At 28.4% G+C, this 16,668-nt stretch overlaps 2 protein-coding genes across 3 annotated transcripts; one reads left to right on the top strand and one right to left on the bottom strand.

The window, feature by feature from the left end:
• Positions 1-365: 365 nt before the first annotated feature.
• LOC132935478 (uncharacterized) lies at positions 366-16,513 on the bottom strand. Of its 2 annotated transcripts, none has more exons than XM_061002047.1 (5): positions 16,311-16,513; positions 6,442-6,646; positions 3,891-3,965; positions 2,316-3,428; positions 366-1,764 (listed from the first exon to the last, which is right to left on the bottom strand). In XM_061002047.1, the coding sequence occupies exons 3-5, from the start codon at positions 3,918-3,920 to the stop codon at positions 862-864; spliced, it is 2,046 nt and encodes a 681-aa protein (XP_060858030.1). In that variant the 5' UTR covers positions 3,921-3,965; positions 6,442-6,646; positions 16,311-16,513; the 3' UTR covers positions 366-861. The 2 variants fall into 2 exon arrangements, with proteins under 2 accessions (XP_060858030.1, XP_060858031.1); XM_061002048.1 differs by lacking the exon at positions 16,311-16,513 and adding an exon at positions 15,923-16,263.
• On the top strand, positions 9,651-13,460 carry LOC132935480 (uncharacterized). The gene has a single exon (XM_061002049.1). The coding sequence runs from the start codon at positions 12,425-12,427 to the stop codon at positions 13,130-13,132; it is 708 nt and encodes a 235-aa protein (XP_060858032.1). The 5' UTR covers positions 9,651-12,424; the 3' UTR covers positions 13,133-13,460.
• Positions 16,514-16,668: the final 155 nt, after the last annotated feature.

Below are 16,668 nucleotides of genomic sequence, written 5' to 3'. Positions count from 1 at the left end.
ATTAAACAGCAGTTCAAGACATAATTACCTATGTATTAAATAATGCATAAGATATTTAGAGTTTACTGTTTAAATTTAATTTCATATTTTTCAAATAATATAATAATTATTGTGTAATCAAATAAACTAATACTTTGTTCAATTAATAACAATTGCCAATTTCCAGAAAATTAACAATAACAACTATTTTTAAACATGGGGTAAGCCGTTTAATTAAGTATTTGTTTAATGATACCAGTGACACAGGCAGACATAGTTCATATTATAGGTAACTTGAGGTTTGGTTGCTAAATAATATTATACACAAGGTAAATATTGTAATAATAATGAAATAATAAGTAGATCGTACATTATTAACAACAAAATATTGAGATAATAATATATAATGTATTATAAATAAAAAATAAAAACATTAAGTTAGCTGTTAGGTACAACTTTACAAAATAAAAATAATAATACATTTGAATACTAATTTCTCCATGTGGTCATGGTTATAAACCATCGTAATAATCATAGTAAGTATTAATGTTTATGATATGTAAGTATGTGATGTGCAAATAAAATTGTTAAAATTCAATAATATTAAGGTACATAATATTTAGAAAGTTTTTAAGAAATATAAGTAGGATTTTGAAACGAGTCGATATCAACAAATAGATCCAAGACGTTAGTAAAACAAAAGCGCATAGAAGATGCGATAGGAAAACGTGAGAAGTCGACTGCTGGACAGACGTCGGTAAGTGAAAACCGAGACAATGATGACATTGATCCGGCAGTACTGTGCTCTTAACAATCTAGCCTCTGCTCCATCTAGAAGACAACTGCATGTTCTGCAGCGGCCACTTTTGGTAGGCTCCCGGGTCAACCGTAAAAACAGACATTCATCTTGGGCACCCCGTCGAACAGTTTGACGCCGAAGAACACAATCTCGCTCGATAACACGAGAAAGGATATGTCTTCATCGGGGGACTGCACAAATTTGTGGTTTCGGTACCCATGGGGCTGTGGATAGATCATGTTGGCAAACTGCACACAGCTTTCTAATTCCAGCGCGCTACAAGGCGCCAACAGCGAGTACGCCTTGATCGACCGACCGGTGCTGAGGGTGTTGCTGTACAACAGTAGGTCATTATACTTGTTTTCTGGGAGCGAAGCGTGTTCCCGGTACTCAGCCAACAGAGCTGCCGGGTCACGGCCAACCTCGAAAATGGCCCACTTGGCGTACTGGTCCATAGTACACCTGTCCAGCCCGAACATCTTGCAAAACTCCTCGTTCACTTTTGAGTGCGCCTCACCCAGTCTGGTTAATTCGGCCAAGGAGTCGTCGTGCAGCGAGGACAACTTCTTCACTTCCCGCATGATGCGATCCACGCAATACTTAACCTGGGCCCGGTGGGTTACGGGCTTCTCCATTGCTTCCCTGCGCAAACCATCCAGCAGCTTTGAAATGTGTGGGCCACGCAGCACGTACTTCAGTCTCTCATCTGCCGTGATGCCGTCCACGACGTGCCGCAACAGGTCGCTGTCGTCCAGTGCAGCCATTTGTTTCTGGTAAACGTTCATCAGATGGTAGATCTTCTGCCACGCGAACAACAGATTGTCCAGCGTGAGTTTACCCAAGAGAAACATCACTACTCGCTCTGCAAACACCTCAAAGTGCATTTTGAAAAAGTAAACGGATTTCCAGAAGTGTTGACTTAGATAATAAGGAAATGTCTCCATGGTTTTGAAAATCGGTAAACACACGGCTTCTGATGACATGCCCTAAAAAAATAATTCAATTCAAAATTAGAATGCCTGAATGTATATAATGTATACACATATACCCATAGGCCATAATATTAATTTTCAAAATTACTATAAAATCAGTTAATGTTATTATTTTTTTTTCAAACTAATTCTTTATAAATATTCCAACTAATATGCTAATGACCTTTTTGAAATATGGAGAGAAAAATTTTGTACTTAAGTACTTATAATTGATGGAAAGCATTTACAATTATTCTTCGTATCACATTAGCATGTAGGACTTAAGTACTTGCAATGGACGGAAAGTATTCAAAATAACATTTTGGTTTTATTAACTTTATTTTAAATTAACTATTTTTATTTTAACCAATGGAATTGATATTATAAGTTTTAACTAAAACTTTTAAATGGTATACTTTGATTTAGTATTCAAATTTATCAAAAAATTGTAAAATATTATTTTTATATTGAACATAATGATAATTTACATATTACACCTACAATTTATAATCAATTTATATAACTTTTAAAAATTTAAATTTGTTTAAACACATGTAGCTACTTACAATTATAATATTTTGAATATCTTTTATAGGAGCTAGTGATCCTGTAATAACGAACAAATCCAAACTGAGTGATAAGGCATCTTCCCATCTTAGTTTAGATTTTTTATCCATGATATTCAGGGTGGTATGGATGATTTCTAATGAATATCGGGTAATACTAACACCTTTTTGTAAAAGAGCCATAGACTTTCCCAGTTTTGTTGCATTAGTTATCACTTTGACTTCTGTAGTTACTGAAGCTATGGCCTTTACTGGTAATAATGCTGTTACTGCACCAGTTATAGTAAGCGATAATTTAACCCATTCTTTACATAATTGTGATACTGTTAAGCATTGTTTGTGTCGATAAATGTCTATAAGATTTTGAATCTCTCTTCCTGTTTCCCATATAGAAGAAGATCCAAGTGATGCTGCAGAAAAGATCACTAAAGGTGCAGTCATTGGATTTAACAAACCATAGATTAATGATAAACCGCCAACAGCATTTGCTAATCGCATGGATAGGTCAACATTTTTTAAAATTTTTTTGCTTTTTCTAGAAGCCGGTGTTGTATATGGTATTAAAGAATTTGTTTCATCATAAATCCCTGATTTTGGGTAGAATATATTTCCTTCAGGAAGTGTATTATTTTCCATATAATCATCCCAATTTTTGTATGTTCTCCCGGCTATAAAATCAACAAAAAAAACTTGACTATTTACCTTTATTCGGATTAATTTCCATTGATGTATAATATCCTTGTCAGGAGAAATACAACAGGCATTAGTAGTATCAAGCAATTTGCACTTTATTTTACAAATACTATATGTTATAGTTACTCCTACTTCAATACTACTACATTGATCATTAGGTTGAATAAATTTCTCTATTTTCTTAACCATAGTCAAGATACTTTTTTGAATTTCATTATTATATAATATAAATATATCATCAAGATTTTCACCATCAATATCTTTTAAATCATTATTGTGTTCATCATTTAATGGATAGTCATAATATGTGTATGCCATAAACAGTTTTAGATCATTCTTTTTTATGGTTGTCCATTCTGGCCGACCGTCAAAAAAAGAATATTGCAAAAACTCCAAATGTCTAATTAATTGAAGTGCTTTCTGAAAAAATAAAATTTTGGTAAATTAATTTTTAATAAATGAAATACCAATAGGTAAGTGAGGTAAGTTTTAATTGAATAAAATAAAAATATGTTGTAATTGTATAATTATATAAAAACATTGTTGAAAGTACAAGTGTTATCTTCTAAGCTAATCAATTGTTTTGTTTAATAATTTTAAATATAATGTAGAATGTTTAATAAATTGAGTATGTATGTTTACGACATATTATTAAGATAAATGATAAAAATATATTGTTTTATTTTTTTTATTTTTGTTTACACCTTTACAGTATAATAGAAATTATTATTTATGTTAAATAGCTGTAAATATAATAAATTAATAAATAATAATAATGAAGACTTAAATAATATATTTAACATTAATTGTAAAGTATAGGTACTTTTTATTATTACCTATTATTAATTAACATGAAGGTTATATTAATTAATTTATATTTACTTTAATGGTATTTTCCTGGTTTCCATCCATATTGAAAATCAATCAAATTCGGTCCCTAGCCAACAGTAAGATTTCCTAAAAATATAAATAATTATAAATATATTAATCTTAATATTAAATCATTTTACAAACACATAAACATTATATTTTCATTTAAGTTATAATATCAATATTGTATAAATAAAAAAGCTAAATGATAATTTATTGAACTTTGGGCTAGGTTTAAAATAAAACCAAACAGAATGTCATTATTTAGTGTGGGAGTAAGGTTAATAAAAAACATAATGTTAAGCGGGAAAAAAATATTAAGAGGGACACATTTTACATATTGTAATTTAAACTGAACAATCAATACAATTTACATTAGAGTATGTTTAGAGAAAAAAAAGCCATAAGAAACAAAACAAGCTTATCGATCTATAAAAATTATGTTTTGTCAATTATATTATTAATTTTAATATATTAAACTTATTAAATATTAATCTTATAAAAGATTTTTTTTTTTTAACCCAAAAGTTAAGTATTAGTGTAGAATTTTAGGATTTTACATATCATTATTTGAAAGTTATATAAGGTAAAAAATGTTAACAATTCATTCAACACAAGTGTATTCAGGAGCATTTTTCTCTATTAACGAGGACAATACACAGCGCTGGTTTAGTTACCCAGATATGATGATTAAATAATATATAGTTTAGATTAATGAGATTGCATTTTTAGTTGATTAAGAAATTGTTCTAATTCTATAAGTAAAATATTAAAGGGCGGCATATTTAAAAGGAAACAACCAAATTATTATTTTTTAAATTATTGTACCATTATTTATATTTTATCATTAAGAGAACGTTACACCAACATTTGTTATCTCTGTTTTACAAATGTGTAACATACCAAATTTTACACTCAGCAGATCACATTTAGCTCCGTAAGTTTAAAAATTACAGTGAACTGATCTCTTATAAAATTTTAAGGTAAGATAATTATCTATGGAATGTCATAAGATTTTTATTATATCTTAATTTCAAAGCGAGCTATGAGTATTTTAAGATGTACACATAATTTACAATTTTAAAATACTTATACACTTAACACACTTTTATGCTTTATATACAAATAAAGTATTTTACGATGGAGAATTAATAATAAAAGAAGAATATTATTATACAATGTATTATTATACTACATGTAATAATACAAATTATATACCTACCTAGGTACAAAAGTAGTGGTTGATCATCACCAGGGCTTGGAACTTTATGCATTTGCATATTTCTCAGGAGGCTAGATATTTCAAATCTGATTCAATATATATTTGTTTCATGAACCATACTATTGAAATATAAAAATTTATGTTGCATATTTTTGTATATTTTACTACATTTATATGATTCTGCATATTAAAAGATTTTGAGAATATAAATGCATTTTATGTTAAAAACGTATTAGAAATCAACAATAAAATTTTCAAAAATTACGCACCGGAGATCCCTTTACCTCTAGAATCAATCATATCCCATTGGGGTAACTAGATAAATGCTATACTTTATTATTTTAAATACTATGAAAAAATGTATGATGTAAATATGTTGGACTCCAATAATGCATTAAATATTAAAGTTTCATAAAAAAATTTGGAAAAAGAACACATTCAAAATAATTTAGTGTATAGTACTTCAAATTTTAAAGTTCTTTCTGAATCAATTTTAAAACTGCCGAGTAAAAACATGTCTTTAGCCGAATCGTTGAGTTTGTGGACAATGTTCAAACACAATTAAAATCCGTTCAAGACGAACCAGGGAAAAAAGTCTACAAAAAAATAGAAAACTTTTTATCTAAAAATATCGGTTTAAAAACACTAAAACAAATCTCGTCAATACTTAGTGGATCCATCTCCACCATGGATGGTCTTCCCGAAGATCTGACAACAAATGACCTTATTTTTTACAAGTATGCACCAATTAAACGTGGATGTCGAAAGATCATTTTCTATTTACAAAAACCTTCTAAACCACAACAGACGATAATTTAAACTCAAAAATATAAAAAAGCATCTTATCATTCAGTGTAATTCATGTAAATATAACAATTAATACCTAACATTATTTAATAATCAATGTATTTGATAAATTCTATTTTTTTTTTTAGGATTCTGGGAGTAGATTCAGTATAACAGCTTCAAATTATCAAAAGAAAAATATAAATAAAATATTTATGATTCAAAAATAATTTTTTTTTATAATTATACTTTAAAATATATCTTTTTTATAATATAATATATGAATATTATACTGCATATTTGCGTTTTTAAGTTCCAAACCCTGATCATCAGATACTTAAAAAACTAAATTTAGCTTACTTGTTGTTAAGGGTTGGCAACCCCTATATAAATTGTAATTAGTAAGAAGCTACTAGTGCTACTACCTACTCAAATAATTTTTAAATTTTTAAATTATTATACTAAAATTGTTATAAATAGCTTAACATATAACTATATAATTCTCATTATTGTATGATTTAATTTTTTTAAATTTTAAAATACATTAGTAATTACCTAGTATGGACAATGGCTTGATTAATGGAAAGACTAGGTGACTGTGTGACAAGATGATTAATCATATATTCATACCACAATTTGTAACAAAATCATTTGCTAAATGTTTTCATGTTACTGCCAAATCAGTAATTTAATTGTCAAAGTATCTTTTCAAAATTTTGACTTCAAATATTTCTTAACTTGGAACATGAATCAATATCATCTGGAAATAAAATCAAAGCAAATTAATATACTTCAGTCTAAGACCTAAGTAAATAATAAGAAAATGATAGTTTAACCATGATAAAATCATTTTGAGCTTCTTGATCTTAAACCAAAATTATAAAATTATATCAATAATATAAATTAGTAATTAGTGCAGTACCTAAATATAACTTATTAGTTATTACTTATTACAATTAAGTGTGATTATTATTTTTAGTGTAAAATCAATTATTTTGGGTTTGAACGGTCTATGAAAAATAATGAATTACTTTTATTAAAAATTTGTTCAATAGCAGTTTTTCATTACGGTAAGCAATTAATCCAAATGATTGTCCAATAATAATTATACAGATGCATGAGCATTGATTTTATTAAACTCATGAAATTGTATGTTAAAATGTTTGATGATAGTGATCTAACCATGGTAAAGCTATGTGAGAAAGCTTCGTAAAATTTAAAATTGTGTTAGGTGCATTACACATATTCGAAATAATCAATAATAATATTGTTAAGTCAATCGACATAATTAATAATGTTTTTAGTACCTAACTTACGTTCTAAAGATCTGAAAGAAGATGATGTATCTTGGATGCATAATAATTGCACAGACTAAGATTAATTTACAAGGCAGACTTGGAATACACTATCCACTGTCCACTATTATGATATGAGCATAAAAAAATGAATTGCAGCCACAGATATCGGTCTCGGTATTATTTATTAAATAGTGTATTTCATATAATACTCTAACCTAGGCACCTAGCTATACATGTTATTTAAAATAGTATATGGCCATATCTTTACTCAATTAAATACATGAAGTTCTATTTTGTTAGGTATTGTATTAATAGTGTATTATTTAGAATCTGTTGCAGTATATTTTGTAGGCTACACTAAATTTTTGTTTACCAAATTTGACTCACCTAAAAACTGTAATATATTATGTACCTACTACATAATAAAGAGCATAAAATCAAATTAATAAATAGATAATTATAAGGTATATAACAAATTGATATACACAGCTATTGCTTTTATTGTCTACATTTATTGAGCATTATTTATTGGGCTCGATTATGTGGTTAAATATTAAATATGTAATACCTATACTATGTAGTAGGTACTTAATATATTACAGTTTTTAGGTGAGTCAAATTTGGTAATCATACATTTAGTGTAGCATACAAAATATATTGCAACAGATTCTAAATAATACAATATTAATACAATAACAAAATAGAACTTCATATATTTAATTGAGTAAATACTATATACCATATACTATTTGAAATAACATGTATAGCTAGGTTAGAGTATTATATGAAATACACTATTTAATAAATAATACTTATTTCTTTTGCAACGCACGTTTATTATTTAACATAGGCTGGACTATATGTGACGGTTCTTTTATACTTGAATTAGACAATACCTAGTAATATAATTTACCTACATGTATACTATGTAGGTAGTACTAAATATATTACAGTTTTTAGGGGAGTTGATTGTTTGAGGTAATGTAATTTGCTAATTATAAACTGCTGCAGATACTATATAATACAATAATTATAAACTAATAGATCTTCAATTCTGGCAGTTAAATTGTATAATGATATGGCTATACTATTTGATATTACTTATGTAGGTAGGTTTAGTTATGAGTATTAAGTGATCAATTAAACTATTTGATAAATAATAAGCTACATTTATTGAGCAACGTTTGATAGATTTAATCATTAGCATAAAATCAAATTAATAAATAACAAATATACACAGCTATAGCTTTTATTATCTACGTTTATAAAGCAACGCACTTAAATCGTTTGGCATGGGCTCGAATATGGGGTGAAATATTAAATATATAATATACTATTTAGTGGGTACCAGTGGCGGCTCGAAGGAGGTATATTTGAATCATGTGATTCATAGAAATATTAATGGGTGGGTGGGTGTCCTGTGGTTAGGAAAGGTAGTTTGAAGAAGTTTTAAAAGTTGGTAATTCAATTAGAAATATAATGTTCAGCTCTATATTGACTACATGTGTATCAGCGTAAGTCGTACAGTAACAGCCAACATTAGGTTAAGCGGTTAATCCCGGTACCCACATGTGTAAAGAATGGAATATAAATATTATATTTATTAATTCAAAGAAATTATCGATGAAAGATAACTATAAACGTTGGTTATAATAGTAGGTTACTCTGGTTACTGATTAAAATAGTTGTTGGCTTGTTGCAGTTATTATATTAGATATGTTATATTATATCATATGGGTATTGGGGAACGAACGAATATTTATAAATAGAATCTCTGAATATTTTTGTTATTTTTCGATATCTGCTTGGTATTTTGATAACCATTTGATTGCACTTCGTGTCCATAATCGGATTACTTTCTTTCTTATTTAATGTATACAATTTTTATACATTTTGAAGTTTATAATAATACTGTTTATTTTTACTACAGTATTGGCAGTTGCAACTTACAGTGAATAAACTTGTGTTTTTTTAAAGTTAAAACGTAAACATTTGAAATATATGCTATGGATGAAAATGAAACAAAATGTGCGTGTGGTAAAATTAAGGCATCAATGAACTTATGGAATTGGAACAAGCATTTAAAGGCTTGTAAATTGAATAACATTAAAAATGGTGCAGGACGAACGCAAGATATAAAATCTTTTTTTTCACTACATTTAAGTAAGTACTTATAAACTTGTTCTATTAACAAAATATTACGTTGTTTTTACTTTTTACCCAAAATAGTGCTAAAGTATTACAATTAATTTCAAAATTTACAGAAATATTATGATACCTAATTTAAAGGGATTTTTTTAAACATATAAGTAACTTGATGTCTTCATGACTTATCAGTTCATCACTATTTAGGTAGATGGTTTAATATTTTTGGTCAAAATCGTAGTTTAATACAATTTGTAAGAAACATAATAATATTGCGTATTTTTTAAATAATTATATGAATCTACATATTTTATAGATTTGTATTGCTTATAAGTCCAGTAACTACTTATCAGTTAAACCTAGGGCTGGGATTTGTATGTAAATACATATTTTTACTAAATCATAATAAATTATTTATTGCAAATGATAGATTCGTTTCACATGTTTTGCAATACAAAAGATAAAAAATAAATATTTTATTTTATATAATTTTACATATTTTTTCATAATTTGTAAAATGTCTGCTTTAATTTTACATATTTCGTACATTTTGACAATTTTGGTGGTTTAGTAGTAGTAGTACTGTAGTAGTATTGATTAGAAATTAAAAACAATAAATTGCATTATTCAAAAATGATTTAGAATTGTATTTTAATTTAACACGTTAACATATTTTTAAATTTTTCTTATTACATATTTTTTATTTTATACTACAGATTTTGGCAATTTTAATTACATATAAATGTACTTAATTTTGGTTTTTTATTACATATAAATCCTAGCACTAATTATAACTTATGTGTCTGAAATAAAAAATACCTAACTATTGTTTATATTATGCAAAATGCATTAAATTGAATTTGCTCCCGTCTCTGTTTTCTTTTAAATATACTACCTACCTATTTTAACTTTTATACAATAAGATATTGAATCATAAAAATATATTAGGTAATTATGTATCAACAATAAAATTATTAGGTATAAATAAATAATTTTCAATTATTGATTATTTTCAGCTGTTTTCTGGTAAATAATATTTATTTTATAAATTAATTTTTAATTGTTCATTTTATTTGTCATGCTTTGTACTAAGATACTAAATTACTGTTGTTTTATTAATGAAGAATCTGCTAGCCCAGAGAATGATGGATCAAAGTTACAGTGTGTTTCGATAACTGATTCTACCCAGCTGCAATGTCCTGGTAAATAATATTTATTTTATAAATTCATTTTTAATTGTTTATTTTATTTGTCATTATGTTATACTAAAATACTGAATTGCTGTTGTTTTATTAATGAAGAATCTGTAAGCCTAGAGAATGATGGGTCAAACTTAGAGTGTGTTTCGATAACTGATTCTACTCAGCGGCAATGTCCTGGTAAATAATATTTATTTAATTAAAAATCCTTCCTTAGGAAAGGATCAACTAATTTTCTGTAACATTTGTGTAATTTGTGATGTTTGTATTTTTTATTAATGTAAATATAATAAAATGTAAATGCTGTTTTTCCAGATTACTCAATTGAAGATTTGAATTTTAATAAAAATATGAACATTGACTTCCTTGAATCAAAAAAGTATGCAAATGATCCAGCTTTAATCCCTCAATAAGTGCAAAGTTCATTATTAAATTATCTTGTTGACTTAGGACCTTGCCAGCCATTACCTAATGAATTAATTGGTAATTCATTTCCTGTTAAAAAAGACTCTATAGGTAGAAGCCGGTCTTTCCATGAAACATATTACTATATTAAAGGAACTGTAAATCAATTACCAGCAAAACGATTGTGGCTTTCCTACTCTCCTTCTTCTGACCAAATATATTGTATTTCTTGCAAGTTATTTGGATTTACTAAAGCCAAAAAATCAGTCATGGCCAATGGATCAAATGATTGGACAAACCTCAATAGAAATATAAAGAATCACGAATGCAGCACTGAACATTTGGAATCTGAAATTAGTCGGGGATTGTACCAAAAAATTATAGAATTGATTTGCATATAATGGAAAATGCAAATAGAAATATAGCCGAAAATCGAGAAGTTCTTCGTGTCATCATTGAAATTATAATATTTACAGCACGTCAGAATATAGCCCTGAGAGGACATGTTGACTTCAAAAAATAGAGGTAAATTTTTAGAATTAGTAGAGCTTCTTAGTCACCATGATGCTGTTTTAAAAATACACTTAGATAAATTGAAAAAAAAAACTAAATAGACTTACTTTTTTATCTCAAATAAGTCAAAATAAAATTCTTAAAATATTGGGAGGATTAGTAAGATCCTCAATCTCAACTAAAATTAAAAAAGCTGGATTGTTATCAGTAATTATTGACACAACCACTGATGTTGCTAATATTGAGCAGTTTTCATTTATAATAAGATTTGTCAATATTTATGGTGATATTGAAGAAAGGCTTGTAGCATTAGAGGCTGCAGCTGACGGGACTGGAAAAGGATTGTATGAAAAATTTTGTGAAATAACAGAGAAGCATAACATTGATTGGAAGAAAAACTTATGTGCGCAGGCGTACGATGGCGCTGCAGCAATGCAAGGTACCTATTCAGGGTTAAGGACATATATTCAACGTAAAAAATCAAGGGCTATTTATGTATGGTGCTTCGCACACTTATTAAATCTGGTTGTGGTTGATACATATGACTCTTGTACAGGTACAAAAAATTTTTTTGGTCACTTGCAATCAATTATTGAATTTATGAGGGCAAGAAAAAGGACTGCTGTGTTTATTGAATGTCAACATGATTTATATCCAGAAGAACGGATTCGTCGTATCAAAAGTTTTTTTAATACGAGATGGACATCTCATGATGTATCATCAACGTAATTACTGTTGTATACAAAAGATTTAAAGCATTATTAAAATCACTAAATATTTTGGAATCATTCAATGATAGAGTAACGTCTTCAAATGCAAGTATATTTAAAAGTATTTGTTCAACATTTAGTTTTGTTGTAACATTAATTTTTATGAAAAAGGTTTTTTCGGTCACAACACCACTATTTACAGTCAAAATCACTAGACTTTATTGAGGCATTAAGACTTGTGAATAACGCAAAAGAAAATGTATTATCTATGCGTTCTGACATCAAATATGAGAAAATTATAGATGAAGCCAAACAATTTTGTGAAGAACATGATCAGCCTGAAAAGGACTTTAAAATTATTAGATTAAAAAAACGGAAGAGGCAAATTGATGAAAATGCTGAAAAAGAAAATTTAAATTCACCATTTGAAAAGTATAAAATTAACACATATTTTATGGCTTTAGATAAAATAACAACATCGTTTATATCACGGTTCAGTGGTGCTCAAGATATTTTAAAAGACTTAGCTTTACTTTCACCTGAGCGTTTAATTGAATTTGGCAAAGATCCCGAGCAAGAGTTACCAAAAAACTGCTTTAATTATGTTGCAGAATGGATCGAGGGTATATCATTAGAAAATTTAAAAAATGAGTACAAAGTATTTAGTACTAGTGTAGTACCTTTGCATGATGGAAATAAATTTCCGGCTAATCTTCACGACACAAGCATTATCAATGAAAAAACCACAGAATCAAAATCAGAAACCTTACAAACCAGTGAATCTGAAATTGATCATGATGAAACTGAATCAATATGTTACAAAAATACTATTACAGTATCTAGTATCCTACATGTTTTAACAAGTTTTGATTTAGTGTCTGCGTTCCCAAACTTATATTTGGCTTACAAAGCATTAGGAACAGTACCAGCATCTTCAGCGTCGGCTGAGCGAAGCTTTTCTAAGGTATATTATTAATTTCATAATATTTTATAATAATAATGTTTATTGTAAATTGTAATAACTAGGGAACGAATTTGAATGTAGATTGCAATTTTTTCTGAATGTCCGAAAACATTGCTATACAAGCACAAAGTTAATTTCATACATCAAGGAATTAAAAAATGTATCTTTAATTGTGCATTTTTAAGACTTACTTTTTAGAGCATTTTTTACTTTTTTATTTATTTAAGTCATTTTTATATAAGAATAGATAACATTTGATAACAATTTAATTAAAATTCATTCTAAAAGAATAAAATAAAATATTATTTATTTTTTCTCGTCGTACTTCTATTTTATACGATTTTTCAAACGAAATAATAAAATGAATAATAAAATAATAATACGATGATAAAAATAATTAATAAGAATAAGAATTTCTATAATAACAAAACAAATTTTTTCAATGTTAAAAATAATTGTTGTTATGAGTGTATTCAACCATATTTTTTTAATGCATTTTTCTTGTCCTTTAGAGCATTTAAATCTGTTCTCTAATTATTTCAAACTATGAGTAGAAATTATTTATGATTGATGACTCACCATTTAATGTACATTTAGGTAAAATTAGTGAAGACGAGACTACGCTCAACGTAGTTTGAAGAACGACTTGAAAGTCTTATTCTTTTAAGTTGTGAAAAGGATAGATATTAATATTGAAGAAGCTATAAATAGATTTGGTTGTTCTTCAGATTTACTAAAATCACACCTTATGTTTAAATAAAATGAATAAATAGTAATATCACAATATAAGTTATTTACTTTTATTTTAAAAGAATTCCAATTTAATGTAATTATTTCAATAAAAAAATATTCGAATTTACTAAGTTGGAGCCGGTTAACTTTTTTTCTCATGAGGATCATGATTCATGGTTATATTAATAATGTATCCACATCAATTAATTTTATTATATTCACTCAATTTTCACAATTGACTTTAAACCGTTAAAATAAGTAAGAAATAAGAAATTATCTTGAAATTTTCAATAACTACAGGTTAGTGAATACAAAGTACAAACTGGTATCACATGAATTTTTTTTAAAATTAATATCATTAAATTAAATTTTTAGTTTAGATTATTGGTGAAAATATTACATTTAATACTTAACATTTAGAATATAATGTATTATTATATAATATTTTCTAAATGTAATGCATATATTGATATGTAAAATAAGTACAATTATTATATGGTTCAGGGGTGATACAGGGTTATATAATATTTACTGTGTATACCAATTAAATACCTATAACTGGCATAACTTATCCGCTAAAAAACTATGAATTCACCTTTTGGAGAGCAGTGAAAAATTTTTAGGGTGGTTGGTGTAAAATTATTAAATGTGAGTCATGAAAAAAAAAGTTCAAGCCACCACTGGTGGGTACTACAGTTTTCAGGTGAGTCAAATTTGGTGTAGAATACAACCGATGCTACAGATTTAAAAAATACAATATTAATAAACATAGTAAAAATGTATGTATTTAATTAAAGTCTGGCAATTAAATTGTATTTATAGTTTATGCGCAACGCACCTATCTCATTTAACATGGGCTGGATTACATGGTATAGTACTTTTATGCTTGAATAATATAATAAAGTAATAATAGTAGTGCTTAATATATTACAGCTTAGGTGAGTTAATTGGTTGATGTAATGTAGAATGATATGACTATACTATTTGATATTACTTATATAGGAAGGTTTGTTCGTTTGACATTGGCTCGATTATGTGGTTAAATATTAAATAAATAATATACTATGTAGTTGGTACTTAAAATGTTACAGTTTTTATGTGAGTCAAATTATGTATATTAATAGACAAAATATAACTTATTATGTATTTAATTAAATTCAGGCAGTTAAATTGTATAATGATATGACTATTTTATTATTTACACATTTATTGAGCAGCTCACCTATATTATTTAACAAGAGCTGGATTATATAGTTCATTTATACTTGAATAGACAATAGTACAATATAACTAAACTACATGTATACTATGTAATACCCACTTAATTCATTACAGTTTTTAGGTGACTTGATTGGTTGAGGAAATTAAAAACTATAATGCTGCAGATACCATATAATACAATATTAATAAACAAATAGATCTTCATATATTTCAGTAAAGTCTGGTAGTTAAATTGTATAATGATATGCCTATACTGTTTGATATTGCTTATGTAGGTATGTTTAGTAAATATAGTTTTTAAATAAATAATTGATAAACAACAATAATTAATTTAGCAACGTCACGTCGTTATTACTATTTACAGGCTTGAATATATGCGTCGGAGGGTTAGATTTTTTTCGCGCATTACGGTTTAAGAGTCATAGATTTGACGTTAGTTTTCAACTCGCTAGCGGTCGCCGGGATTGTCCTTAATTTGCGGCGGCCGTGATAATCCGTATTTTTTTTTTCGTTATTTACCTTTTGCTATCACTTCCGCCTATATTATTTGTAATTAACGAAAATTTTACGATTTTTTTCAAAATTCGAGTTTTAGCGCCTTTTCGGACTCCGTACAGTTCCGTTGAAACCTTATTCGCGTTCCCTCCTAGATGTATAGGCCGCCCTTCGTTCGCGACGAGTCCCGGGGGCCGATTGACATCGCGGAGAGCTCCGCCGTCGTGTCGCTATTACTATCTTATACAGGCTTGAATATATGCGCCCGAAATGTTTTGAATTTATTACTTAATTTTGCGTTTTCGGCGACAGTAAAGAACGCTGTCCGCGATTCGACGCAGTCGGATTGCATACCTGACGAAGTTACCCAGCCGTCGCACATTGTCCGCTATCCGACGAAGTCGGATTGCCTACCCGGACCACTGAGGTAACTGACCTGCTAGACACCCTAAAAAGACGGTGGCTATATGATTTGCATTGAAGCCCGAAATGTTTTGAATTTTTTTTTCGACGCAGTCGGATTGCATACCCGATGACGTGACCCGGCCGTCGTACATTGTCCGCCCAGTAGTCTACCCTTATTACTACGGCGAACGTCATTCGAGGTGACTGACCTGCTAGACACTCAAAAAAATACGGTGGCTATATGATTTGCATGAACGTCCGAAATGTTTTACATTTTTTTTCCACGTAATTTATTACTTAATTTGTGGTTTCTGCAGCAGTTATGAACGTTGCATACCTGTTGCCGAGATGTATAAGTCCAACGTTGACGTAGGTGACTGACCTGCTAGACCCCAAATAAATCGAGGTGGCTATATGATTAGTTGGACCGTCCGAAATATTTGAATTTTATTACTTGATTTGGCGTTTTTGACGGCAGTAAAAAACTTACAGCTATCCGGTTAACTAATCCACCATCCTTATCGCAAATCCACCAATCTTATCATAAATCCAAAATCCTTATCACTAATTTTTTCACAGACCTCCGCGAGACCAATGCGGCTTCCGACATCGGCAACACTCCTCGCCAACCCCGGGGGATTTGGGGGTCTCCCCCAGCGACGCTCGAAGAGCTAGTAACTAAATAATATAGTTAT

This window comes from Metopolophium dirhodum, chromosome 1 (genome assembly GCF_019925205.1).
Source record: "Metopolophium dirhodum isolate CAU chromosome 1, ASM1992520v1, whole genome shotgun sequence".
Lineage (NCBI taxonomy): Eukaryota > Metazoa > Arthropoda > Insecta > Hemiptera > Aphididae > Metopolophium > Metopolophium dirhodum.
Note: the sequence above shows the minus strand (reverse complement) of the source record. Positions and strands in the feature narration are given on the sequence as shown.

Excerpts from the sequence above, each read along its gene's own strand:
- LOC132935480 (XM_061002049.1), top strand. The coding sequence starts at position 12,425 with ATGCGTTCTGACATCAAATATGAGAAAATTATAGATGAAGCCAAACAA.
- LOC132935478 (XM_061002047.1), bottom strand. The coding sequence starts at position 3,920 with ATGGATGGAAACCAGGAAAATACCATTAAA. Across the intron at positions 3,429-3,890 it reads ACCAGGAAAATACCATTAAA|AAAGCACTTCAATTAATTAG; the intron begins GTAAATATAAAT and ends TTATTTTTTCAG. Across the intron at positions 1,765-2,315 it reads ATATTCAAAATATTATAATT|GGCATGTCATCAGAAGCCGT; the intron begins GTAAGTAGCTAC and ends TTATTTTTTTAG.